At 39.4% G+C, this 12198-nt stretch overlaps 2 protein-coding genes and 1 long non-coding RNA gene across 3 annotated transcripts; 1 reads left to right on the forward strand and 2 right to left on the reverse strand.

The window, feature by feature from the left end:
• Window positions 1–4874: 4874 nt before the first annotated feature.
• LOC135437111 (C-type lectin 37Db-like) lies at window positions 4875–5464 on the reverse strand. The gene is made up of 2 exons (XM_064694957.1): window positions 5374–5464; window positions 4875–5317 (listed from the first exon to the last, which is right to left on the reverse strand). Exons 1-2 carry the CDS (start codon window positions 5462–5464, stop codon window positions 4875–4877), a joined length of 534 nt encoding a protein of 177 aa, XP_064551027.1.
• A 1127-nt stretch (window positions 5465–6591) lies between these two features.
• LOC135437112 (C-type lectin 37Db-like) lies at window positions 6592–7344 on the reverse strand. Its single transcript, XM_064694958.1, has 3 exons — window positions 7340–7344; window positions 7089–7135; window positions 6592–7025 (listed from the first exon to the last, which is right to left on the reverse strand). Exons 1-3 carry the CDS (start codon window positions 7342–7344, stop codon window positions 6592–6594), a joined length of 486 nt encoding a protein of 161 aa, XP_064551028.1.
• Window positions 7345–8237: 893 nt separating this feature from the next.
• Window positions 8238–10471, forward strand: LOC135436891 (uncharacterized). The gene is made up of 2 exons (XR_010437619.1): window positions 8238–8516; window positions 10302–10471. It is a non-coding gene; the product is annotated as an uncharacterized LOC135436891 (long non-coding RNA).
• Window positions 10472–12198: the final 1727 nt, after the last annotated feature.

A 12198-nucleotide genomic window follows, 5' to 3' on the forward strand; every position in this document is an offset into this window, starting at 1 on the left:
TGTAGTCATATCTAATCGTGCGGCACGTACTTAATATGCATGTCCCTTGAACTGTGCACTATATTAGCAATGATTGTGATTGTAACTGCAGTGCGTTAATTGACTTGTTTGTGTGTCTGTTATTAATTTATGTACATTATGTGTTTACAATATGTATGTCATTAATGTAAACACAAATGTTTATATTCGTATGGTAGATTAAGAAAAGCAAAGTGTGTTATGTATGCGTTGGTCACAAAAAGCAATTAGAATAGCGTTTCAGGTTAAAATATTTTCAATACAATTTTAATATTTATGTACACTGATGTAAAAAAAGTACGTCAAGAAGATTGCAATGCTTTATAAAACTGATAACCAACTGCTCAGATTTAATTGTTGAACTAATTCTTGATGCAGAAAACATCTTATAGGCAAAAATAAAAAAACAACAAAATAAACAACACCAAAAAGACAAGACAAACAAAAGACTTGGCCTTATGCGCATATAATTCTTAATTTTACACGAAACACAAAACTCAAATTAATATTTGTTGCTGACAAATGCGTATTTAAAATAATTACTAGAAAATTTAGCAGTACCCGTTTAGAGATTAAGAACACTAATAATTTTTTGAAAACATAACGCAATTCGGGAATTCAACGAATACAGATAAATTATACATAGTACAATTATCCGAATATGATGAATTTTACTTACAATAGCCAGCTTTATGTAGCTTTATAATGTAATACAAATCTCTAGTAATATGTATGTATGTACACGTTTACGCCACCGAATACTTACATGTATAAATATGTGCAAAATAGACCCAAATATATTTGAAATACATAGAAGCCACATATAGTCATGTTTGTTTATCGTTGCTCGGTTATGAAGCTATCTTGAAAAACCGGAGGTAGAGTTACGACGGATCAGGCTGGATCAGTTCAATATACAATATAAGTGTGTTCCTTAGTAAATATTGCGCTTATGTTAAAAAGTTTTGAATATGATTTTTTAATAGCAATGAAAATATAGTCTCCTGGTAAAGATACTATAAAATTCATACATTTACCGAATCGGGATCGTTGTTTTTTAATTGCTTGGTGAATATCACATTTTCTTCAAAAAGGGACCCAAAAATAATCTGATACTTTGGCAAAGTTCAGTGAAAGCTGTTTGGTTAAGATCAGTTTTTTTTGTCCTCGATTTGACTAGGATATTAAATCCCATCCCATCCAGTTGGAAGGAAACGTGTCAGTGCCAAGTGTTGTCCCATTGTGTGATGGCCCTTGTTTACATAAGTGATAAAAAATAGCAGAGAAGCCACCACCAAGGCTGGCCACCAGAGCGTCGTTGCGTTTTGGAAATCAAAAATCCATTAAAATACCACGGAAACGGACCATATAACGCTGCCAATCAGCTTATGTATACATAAGTGTGTATGGCTCTATTGATATTGGAGTTTTATTTATGCGAACTTTGCCCCGGCCAAGCTGGGCCACAAGCCAGCACCCAGCGAACTTTTGGCACGTCAGCTGATAAGAGCCACACGGTGCTGTTATTTTTTCTGTTTTGGCCAAGCGTCCAATATCATGCTAATGTTGCCACACAGTTGCATCAATTGTTTTTCAATCAAAGTGCCATCAATCTTTTTGAATGTTTGTTTAATTAACGCACAGGCCGCATTGGCTACCTAGCCCAATAGCAACACCCACAGCAGCAACAACAAAAACAACTCGGCGTAAATAAGTATAGATTCGTTCATGCCAATCCATTTGACCCCCGGTCACGCTTGATTGCCGTGTATCCCTGTGCTGGACTCCGATGCAGTTGTTCACCCTAGCTTTCGTTTTCGCCCTGCTTTAGCTTGCCATTTTTCTATCGCATTTCACTTCCTAACTTTGTCCATGTCTTTTGCGTCCATTAAGTGTGTCTGTGCTAAGACTTGGAAATTGTCTTTTGAATGTTTCAATTACACGCCTTCTTAAGCACAGCTTCTCTTCTCAAATTGAAGCAACGCTTGAGCCACCAGTTCCCTAGTTTTCAGTTGACGGGCGACTGGCTTGTCGTGCCTTCAGTATTTTGGCTTTTATGCGCCAATAAAGTGAAATACACAGATATTCAATGAATTTACTGCCTTCAATCTATCGCATGTATCTACGTGTGTGTGTGTGTGTGTGTGTGTGAGGTTCCCCAGTACACTACCCTTAACATCTTTGCACCCGCCTGCCACTTTCGTTAAACACTTTTGCCTTAAACCATTAATTTCCTATACGTTCGACTTGCACATGTTGGTAGCCAAGACCCGGGTCTACAGAGAACTTAATTTTATTGCTAAAAGCGGGTTAAGTGCTTGACGCACAGCTGAGTGCCTCTATTATATAAGGCAGCGCAGAGCCCACTGACACTGGCTCTTTGATAGGAATCGAATTTGCTTTATGGCATGTATGCTAATTTTATGTCTAGTTAACATTCGCCTTGGGACTGGGAGCATTGTCGATGCCTCGGAGTACATTTACTTTGATTGACTTTTAATTTACAGTTGAGCCCGATGGCAGATATTGTAGCTGGTATTATGGGTCGAAAGTTAACAGCAGTATCAAACTAAATTATTTTATAGTATGCGAAAAATGCGATTTAACTTCTGTTATTCTATATATAAAGAAATTAAGCGACTTTATAGCTGCTTTTGAGATATAACTGCCCCTAATTACATATCTGCTGTTCTTGCTCAAGCTATTCAACGGACTATACCTCAGCTCTTGATAAATCTCCATTAAAATAAATGCCTACAATTTGCCTAAAACTATAAATTTCAAGTATTTGCACAATGTGAATAAATGAATCGCAAGAACCGTAAAATCAAATGATGCATAAATAAAATCAATGCCAGCCGGCGTGCCAAACATGACCTAAAGGTCAAAGTGCGCTATGTGTGCATGATATACGAGGATGCATGTTTATGACCACAGAGCAACCAGATTGACACTTGAAAGCAAATTAAATAGAAAATTGCGTTTTAGGAAAACTGAGCCAAAAATCGTTGTGAAATTTTATACATAATTGAATTTATGGTCAAAGCGTGGCACACGCAAACACACGTCCAATCTGTGCATACAATTACCCAACATATAGACAGCTGAGGTCAGATCAGATCTGCGCTGTTCGGTGGGTGACTTGGCCCATTGGCCTGTGGCTGTTGCACCACACGCCAAACAATTGGAAACCGAATGTCATCTTCAATTTCAAATTCAATTATAAAACAAATTGGTTTGAGCGCAAATAAATACAGATACACACACACAGGGATAACCTTAATGTGTATGTGTGGGGACTGGTCGAAACACTCGAGGCAACATCAAATGGCAAATCCATTCATCCACTTTGCAATTGTGTCCAGTCGCTCCAGTGAAATAAATGTAATGAAATGTTAACAAATGACAACAGGCTGGCAAACAAGTAGCAAAAACCGCAAGGGTGGCTCGCTTCTGCATCCATGCTGTCCGTCCAGCCAACATACATACACACTCGCACACACACACACTCTCCTCGTATCGAATTAGTTTGATGAGATTTATTGGCTCAAGTCCCACTTGACCAACAGCAGCGCCTGGCCAGACAATTATGGATTAGTACCATTTGTTTTTGGTTGGCTAAGTGACTGGTCGGACTCTGGAACGTCACAGTCACATGGCCATGGGCGAATCATGTGGATGATGATGATGATGATGCTAATGTCGATTCTATGGCATTATATGGCACCGATTTTCATTGCCTTTGGTTCAGATTTTCTCTATTACCTAAACGTATCGGATTACCATGCGGGCAAATCAAACCCAAACCTACGACCAGACCGAAACCCAAGCCAACTCCTGGCCAGTTCAGCCCACGCACGTCGCCTGTCAACGCCAGCCCCTTGCAGGTCCTTTGGGGAAATTTGTCAGAGCATCAGTAGCGTTAAGGTGCCAATTAAGGGCTTTTTAGTATCAATTACAAAATCGCACGTTTCCACACCTTTATCAAGCTTGAAGATGTGAGTCCATGTGTGTGTGTGTGTGTGTGTGTGTGGTTGGGTACGTATTAGTGCTTACGTATGTGCATATGTACGGGGTTGGAGCCCTCCTCTTTTATTACGTGGTCGCTGTGACATGCTGGTCAGCATTCGGTTGGGGTTGGCGCTGTGGTACTGGGGCTTCTTTTGTGAAATTGTTTTCTGTCATTGTTTTTATTTTTGCTCCCTTCTGTTTTGTCCTCTTTTGACACTCCGCATTTGACAGCGTCATTTTGCCAGTGATTTATTGTCTCGATGCCGATAAATAGGGCTTGCCATTAAAGTAGTTAGATGTCTGGAACCATAATCGAGAGATAACATTACCCTCGATTTTGATTTTTATTCCATGGAAGTGTTTAACTCAAACGAGAGGTGGGTTTCTAATAAGACTATTAACAGCTTTTAAATATAATTGTTACTTAATGCTAAGAAATAGAAATAGTATAATCAATAGAAAGAAGTATCTTACATAGTTTTGCAATAGATCATAAGAACATGTTCCGCATATAATTTTGTAAGAAAACATTTATAAGCTCTGCAAGCGCTTTATTCATTAAAATTGACAATTAACACGTTTTCACGGAGTATTTATAAAAAAATATATAGGGTTGGCTCGATTTCCGATGAAACGAAATAGGTTCAACGCAATTTTAAAATCCGTTGACGACAAAGTGGGAAGTACAGGAAAAACAATAACGGATCTCTTCTCAAGCCCTCTTCAGAAACACATATAAAATATAAATTAGGAAAATTCGTCTTGCATGTGCACATCTTTACTAAACTTTTTATTGAACCTTTCAACTTCATTCAACTCTTGCTTATATTTTAAAATTCTCGAGTTTAATAGATGTCTCGACAGCGTGTGTAGTTCTGTCTCTGACATAGGTAATTCGCCTTATGAGTGCAGATCCAGTTGTTCATTCGGAAAGCAGATTCTTTGAGCCATAAATGTACACATTGCTCGATGCCGGGATTGTCGGGCTGATGATTAGACCAAGATGTAAATGCCAATGGCAATCCGTTTGTTATAGACATGAACTTTTGATTTGTAATAAGATCGTTGCCCGATATCCAAAGCCTATCATTTTTATCATAGCCCTCTTTCATTAGATAGTTTGATATAGCATTCATCTCTTCGGCCGTTTCAATCAGTGCCAAATCTCCACCAAATTTACGGCAAATGTGTACTGATTCGAACCAGCTAACCGTTTTCGCTATTCCTATAAAGTAGTACTTCTCACCGATCCTGATGTACTTCTGAGCCTCGGCGTTCTCACACACAACTAATTATTCGGTAAAATAAAAATTAATTCTCTTACATATTTACTTAATATATTACCTTCAACATTATATCTCTTAGGATAGCTGAAGTCATATGCCAGAACACTGCACAGGCAGACTGCAAGAACAGAGTATAGAAAATATCTCATCGTATAACTCTTGAGTGACGAGCACACTTTACCAATAAGGTTGAGAAGTCAATGGGTTTTTATAGCGACTGACAATAATTGCAAATATTTTAAACAACATGCACCAAGTCTTAAAATTCAATGTCTTCATTGGCTCTGTACTTTTTTATCTTATCGTGAAGAATGCAATTAAAGAAAGACATTGCATTTAAGGTATGTTCAAAATAATTAGTGATTAAAACTCATAAGCGAATATTTCCAAACCCCAAGTTTTAGTGTTTGCCATTCGAACATTAAGCAAGTAAGAGCTTCTAGTCGGGAGCTCCCGACTAGGGGATACCCTGAACCCAGTCCTTCCAACACCAAATGCAGCTCACGCTACTCGCACGTTTGCCTTAGTAGCAATAAAGAAAAATGCATAATAAAAAATATAAATGTTCCCTTGGCCGGGTTGGATTATATTGATGGGCAATACAAGTTGGATAATTAACTTAATTTATAGCATTGTGGTGGTAGCGGGGAAGTGGCGATAGGTATAAAATGAAAGATACTTGATATATATATACTATTCTAGAAGCTGCATGTCAAGTTTGGTGACTCTAGATCATATTATTTGCCGAAATTGCTCAAAAAACAGGATTCGATATCGATTTTTAACGATTACTTGGAAACGGGACAAGTTATCGAATATCGGAAACAAACTCGATCTGCGCGGGCACTAGGAGGACCTACAGCTTTCAAGTCTCTAGCTCTTATAGGTTCTGAGATCCTTGCGTTCATACATACGGACAGACGGACGGACGGACAGACGGATAGACGGATAGACGAACGGACAGAATGACGGACATGGCTAGATCGACTCGGCTATTGATGCTGATCAAGAATATATATACTTTATGGGGTCGGAGATGCTTCCTTCTGCTTGTTACATACATTTGCACAAAAACATTATACCCTTTTTACCCATTTTCAATTGGTTCAGGGTATAAAAATGTTTAAGAAACCATACCTAATTTATACTATATTATTATTTCAATAAATTAGAAGTCACCTTGATATATATTTTAAATTTGTTGAATATTTGTTAATACATAAGTTGAAATTTCTCTATAGATAAATATACAGATCTATATAGAAATATTTTCAGTCTACCAGGAGTCTCTGCAGCGCGTATAATTCTGCCTCTGGCACAGGAAATTCGCCTTTTCAGTGCACACCCAGTTGTTCATTCGGAAGGCTGAGTCTCTAAACCACAAGTGCACACAGTGCTCAACACCAGGATAGTCGGGCTGACCAACCGACCAAGAAGTAAATGACAATGGCAATCCGTTTGCTAAAGACATGAACTGATGATTTGTGATAAGATCGTTGCCCGATATCCAGAACCAGCCATTTATGTCCTGACTTGCAAGATACTTTGAAATATTATTCATCTCATCGGCTGATTCAATCAATGCCAGATCTCCACCAAACCGACGGCATGTGTGTGCAGCTTCGAACCAGTTCACCTTTGATCTCTCAATAAAATAGTACTTCTCACTAATCCTGATGTACTTCCGAGTCTCAGCACTATCACATTTAACTGTTTGGTTGAAAATTGTAAATCAGCTAATAAAATAGTTATACAAGTGCTTTGATATATTACCGTCAACAGCAGGTTTGCTTGGATAGTTGATATCATATGCTAGTGTACTGTAAAAACAGACTGCAATAACAATAGCTAGAGAATACCTCATTCTGGAACTGTGATAAAGCGATGACAACCTAGCTTTCGATCTGAGTCTTTTTATAGCAAAATTAAGTATCTACCTTGCATATATTCATTTATGTATTTATACCTATTATATGTATATATAAAGAGTCTACGGGCCTTTATGTAGCGCATTCGCAACTTACCGCATGTCTTATCTTTTATATTTGCCTGAACCGCTTTTAGACCGCTCCAGTAAAGTCATTTCTTGTTATATAAAGTCGAAATACAAATCTTTCTGTGAGCTACTTTTTTTATGAATCGAATAAATTAACCAAACACCAGAAATACAAGCTCTGAACAAATGAGAAATTTTTATTTTTTAATGAAAACTTGTTTTTCTTTAATCAATTTCCACAAGTTAAACTTGATAACAATATGAAAACATTGCATGAATATAGTACTTATGTATATTTTAGTATATTTTTAGTATAAAATCTTTGGCAATCAGAAAACAATTTTTTTCAGTTGCCCTCGCACGCCTTCAGATGACACAACATACATTCATTTAGTGTATCTAGATTTATTCTGTAGTCTTTAAAAATGTATAGCATAGCTCCCATCATCAGCTTTAGTCCTTTCACACATATGTACTATGTCTGCGGCTTGCGCCTCTTTGAGATCCTTCACAGCTTCAACTTTAGCGACAGCAGCAACATCACGTCATCCACCGTCAGTTGGTTTCGTGTAATCCACACCCAAAATCCACGGCAGCGTGTCTAAAGTTACACCCAATTTCGACTCGTATTACAAATTAAAATGTGCCGCAGCCCACACGGACGCACACAAACACAGAACCACTTATACCATATATAGATATGTATATATACCATTTCATACCAACACAAGGACCTGCATGGGAGCATTTTAAACTGATTAGCTGGCACCTAGCCCCGTTTCCTCTGCCTTTCCCTTACCCAGCCACATAGCCATGCCCATTCCCTTTCACTTTTTGTTGCTCGACTACTGCGGCTGCCACGGGTCAATGAGATGCTAAGCATATGACAGGCATTGAAAGGGTGTCGCACAACCTTTAAAAGATTGTTCAATTTTTAAGCAGGCCGTGCAAGGATTTACAGGAATTTGTTAGCTGTTGCTTTGTGGCTTTGACAATTCAAGGGATTGATGGATTTTACTTTTGCAGCGAACGGGCAGCCGTTAGACTCACAGTTCACTGAGCATATCCTGCCATCGAGCCATTGATTTATTTGCTCGCATTTGTAATTTAGTTTTTTAAAGTTCTACGTTCCTCCCAAAACTGTCAACAGCTGAGTCTCAAAACGGTCTGCCATGCATCATGATGCTGCTTATGATTAATCGCTGGTAATTATGTTGATTAATTGCCTTATTAGAGGCGCTAGTTTTTGCTTTTTGGCGTTGTGCTGCGTGAGAAGCGAGCATTGGCCGTAGATCATGTTTTTGGGAGCGTGCTGTGATTTAGTGAGTTTTTGGAGCCCTGTGTTTTGAGGGGGAGAAATGGTTTAAAATAGTCACGTTGCCCCCACTCTGCGCCTTAAGTCATTCTTTAATTACCAGAAAGCCATTTGGCACAAATGTTTTCCTTTGTTCGCTTGTCCGCATGGCAAACAAAAAAGCAGCTCCTGCTCCAGCTTCTGCTCCTGGTCAAGCCATAATATTTCATTACATGCTGCGCTTTGCTTCTTTTTTAATTTTTTTTTTAACTTTGCCATTTCGACAGGCACTTAAAATTAAGCGTGCTCAAATCCCCAAAGACCGCAAGCCCAACATAAACAAACTAACCGAATGAATGCAACTGTGAATGCTGCGCAGCATCCGCCGGGAATACGACTGGGTAAGCACTGGGTGGCTGAGATGGGGCAGGGGCACAGGGGCAGTAGCAGGGGCTGACTGGCTGGTAACCGCAATCATAAAAATAATAACCACATTATTGTGTTTAATAATGAAAAATATCATTTTCGGCATAACTTTTGGCTTTTGTTTGTGCAGCAGCCACCCCCAAGTAAAACGCCCGCATTTTGGTTGGCCGTTGCCGTTGCCGTTGGGCCGAGCAACCCTTAAATTCGCTTAAATATTAACCGTTGGAACATATTTTCTAAATTATGTTCATTTACTTGCTGGTTGTTCTTGCGGGGGAGTCTTCGCATTGAGTGCCTTTTGCTTAATTTGCGGGCGCCGGCAGCCATCAAAAGGGGTGTGTTTCAGCGTCTTGAGTGCGTGCCAGGAGTGCTCGGAGAACTGGTATGGCAGCCAGTGGGCCACCCTCTGGCTGACTTTGTTGTTTTTATTGGCATGTTGACTTTTGAAATTAGTTTTTAATATGCGCAAATACTTTGCATATTTGGCTCAAGTGCTCGACACCGACAACACACAAGGCGGACGAACATTTTTTTTTTATTTTTGGCTTCATCGACAATTCAACAACAATTGCGCCATATGCCCTTATCGGCATAAAAACGCAAATATTTGTAAACAAACTGAATTGCAATCCACAAAACTGTTGAACCCCTACACGAATCGTAAAAATACAAAAACAGAAAAATCTCTGCATATTGACATCAATTAAAGTGCATCAAGTCGACACTCAGACAAACAACATAATTCACAATAAATGTGTGTTGAGAGTCTCTCAGCTCGTCCTGGCAACAGCAACTATTCATTAGCTACCCCCGCGGGCTGTGAAAAGGTTCGAAATGCGGCAACAGCAGCCGCAGCATCCCAGTCGGAGGTCCAGGCCTTACCCTTGTTTCCGCAATGTTCCTGAGGCGACAAGCGGCGGCAGCGGCGGCGGCTTTTGCGTGCGTTGAATATCGCCTGGGGCTGGTTTCTTGGGCGGGCCGTCGAGGTCAACTGAAATAGTTCTATAATGAACAAAAACACATTGTAAATTGTTCTGCTTGCATTGTAAATGGGCACAAGTGTGCTACGAGACCCTCTAAATGGGTTACACTGAGCGAAATTCTTCATAATTAAGTTCAATAGAAAAGTTTAGCTATGCATTATGAATTTCTAAATTTTATCAAATATTATTCGGATACTTAATTATTTTTCTAGCTGGTAGCTGTTGCATAGTGCATAAATTATAAACTCTTTCAAGCTTCATACTTAAATCTTTTATATTATTTCTAGTCTTTTCAGCTGCTGGTTTTTTCCAAGTGTAGCCCCATTTGGACATGCAAACAAAATGGAGCCGGGATTGTCTTGCATTGCTGAAAGTGTATCCTTGCCTAATGTAAAGGGCAAATTAGCAAAAACCAACCCAGCAATTTAAAATAAAATGAGCCTGGCAATGTCCTTAACTGCGCTGCCTTTTACTCTATTCCAAACTTGTCCCCAGACAATTCAATTTTACTACCACAGCCAAAGGACGTCTGGGGTACACGGGCATACACATATACGAAGTGCAGGAAAATGCAAACGGTTCTGGGCTCGCCACGCACAAATCACGACGACTCTCCGGCCTCGTCCTGCCCTCATTCACCCGACTACGACGTCGGCATGCAAAACTGCCGCCACAGCTAATTTAATAATTTATCATTTGGCTGCAGGGCAACAACAAAAGATTATTTAAATTCGCGTATTACACAACCGGGTAGATCGGATCGATTTGAAACCAGTCGAGATGGGGTTCCCTTCGTGTCTGGGTCGGGGGTTGTACCGGGCTATAAATGATGTGTTGGCTCGCTGGCAATGCAGCGCAATAATTTAAAAATTTCCACACCCCAGAAGTGACGGTGGGCTGGAGCTAGAAGGGGTGCATCATTTGCACAATTATGTATTTAAAATTAAATGATGTGGCAGGATTCAAATTTTTCACAAAATCTTCACTATTCTAATTGGCGCATCTAATGGCGAATGCAGCGAATTGTAAACTATATAGGTTGACAGTTGCCGAGAGCGAGTAACCCTTTAAGCCCACTTGAAACAGATTTGTTTACGCACAGTTGTGAAATATTTTGATTTATATAGACAGGCAGACACTCGAAGGAGCCCTCGCATAGCACAACACATACATGCATGTATTTGTAATCCTTTCATGCCCAATTCAATTGTTCGATTTGACAAATTGATTTTCACTTTAACCGGTTCGCTCTGATTGCTTTGGCTTTCATTTTGTTTGCTTTGGGAATTGACAATTTTCTCATTTTTTCCTCGATTTTATTTTTTTTTTTTGTTGCTATTGTTGTTGTTGAGTCTATTTCGCATTTGGCCACACACGCGTAAATATTTATTTAGTTCTGGACACTGGAAAATCTCGTCACGCTTTTGGCCGCATTGTCGCCCACCATTTAAATGCACGCAAATTGCTGCTTGGTTTTGGTCTTGGCCAAGTGCTCTTCCAGCCCGTCTCGATTACGAGATGCTAACAGGGCCGTCAGATGTTGTTGAAATTTATGTGCCATTGGGCAAAGCTGTAACCAAAAAATTAATTGCTTTTGCAAATAGAGTCCGCTGCAGTTTGCGGCGACACCGAAAAGTCTGCCCCGCATAGTTGACAACTTGGCCTTTTGTTATGACCATGTAATGGTTGTTTTTTGCCTCTTCGTTGGTCTACAAATAAATGCACTGAGCTTCGAAACGGCAACTTAAAATTAAAAACGGAAATTTCAAAAGCATTTCTATATAAACTTATGAATTTTACATACTGTAAAAGTAATAATTAGAGCTTGAGGAAAACACGTAAATCGATAAATAAAGTCAAGTTTATTCGACTAGGAGATACCCCAGCTTATGTTTCATCTGTGTTTACTTAAGCTGAGTTGATGTCTGCGTGAACTTTTGCAACATATATAATATCTCTCAGTTACAGTTAAGCCCACGGATTTCTCTCAGTGCAGTAATTTGGCTAGTCATATTTTTTACGCCAGAGCATACTAAGCCCGCCATTGTTTTCCAACTAAACGAGGCAATTGCTGGTTGGCTCTGTGCCCCCCAACTCGAGTATCCATTTTGAGCTCCTGTTTCCATTCTCGGCTTCCTACCTCTAGGAGGCTAGCGAATATAAATTGCGGCTTTATCAAAGCGC

Source organism: Drosophila montana, unplaced genomic scaffold, assembly GCF_035044405.1.
Source record: "Drosophila montana isolate Dmon_TW-CO22-7 unplaced genomic scaffold, ASM3504440v1 contig_3733_1, whole genome shotgun sequence".
Lineage (NCBI taxonomy): Eukaryota > Metazoa > Arthropoda > Insecta > Diptera > Drosophilidae > Drosophila > Drosophila montana.

Excerpts from the sequence above, each read along its gene's own strand:
- LOC135437111 (XM_064694957.1), bottom strand. The coding sequence starts at position 5,464 with ATGAGATATTTTCTATACTCTGTTCTTGCAGTCTGCCTGTGCAGTGTT. Across the intron at positions 5,318-5,373 it reads TAAGAGATATAATGTTGAAG|TTGTGTGTGAGAACGCCGAG; the intron begins GTAATATATTAA and ends CCGAATAATTAG.
- LOC135437112 (XM_064694958.1), bottom strand. Across the intron at positions 7,026-7,088 it reads AAGCAAACCTGCTGTTGACG|TTAAATGTGATAGTGCTGAG; the intron begins GTAATATATCAA and ends TCAACCAAACAG.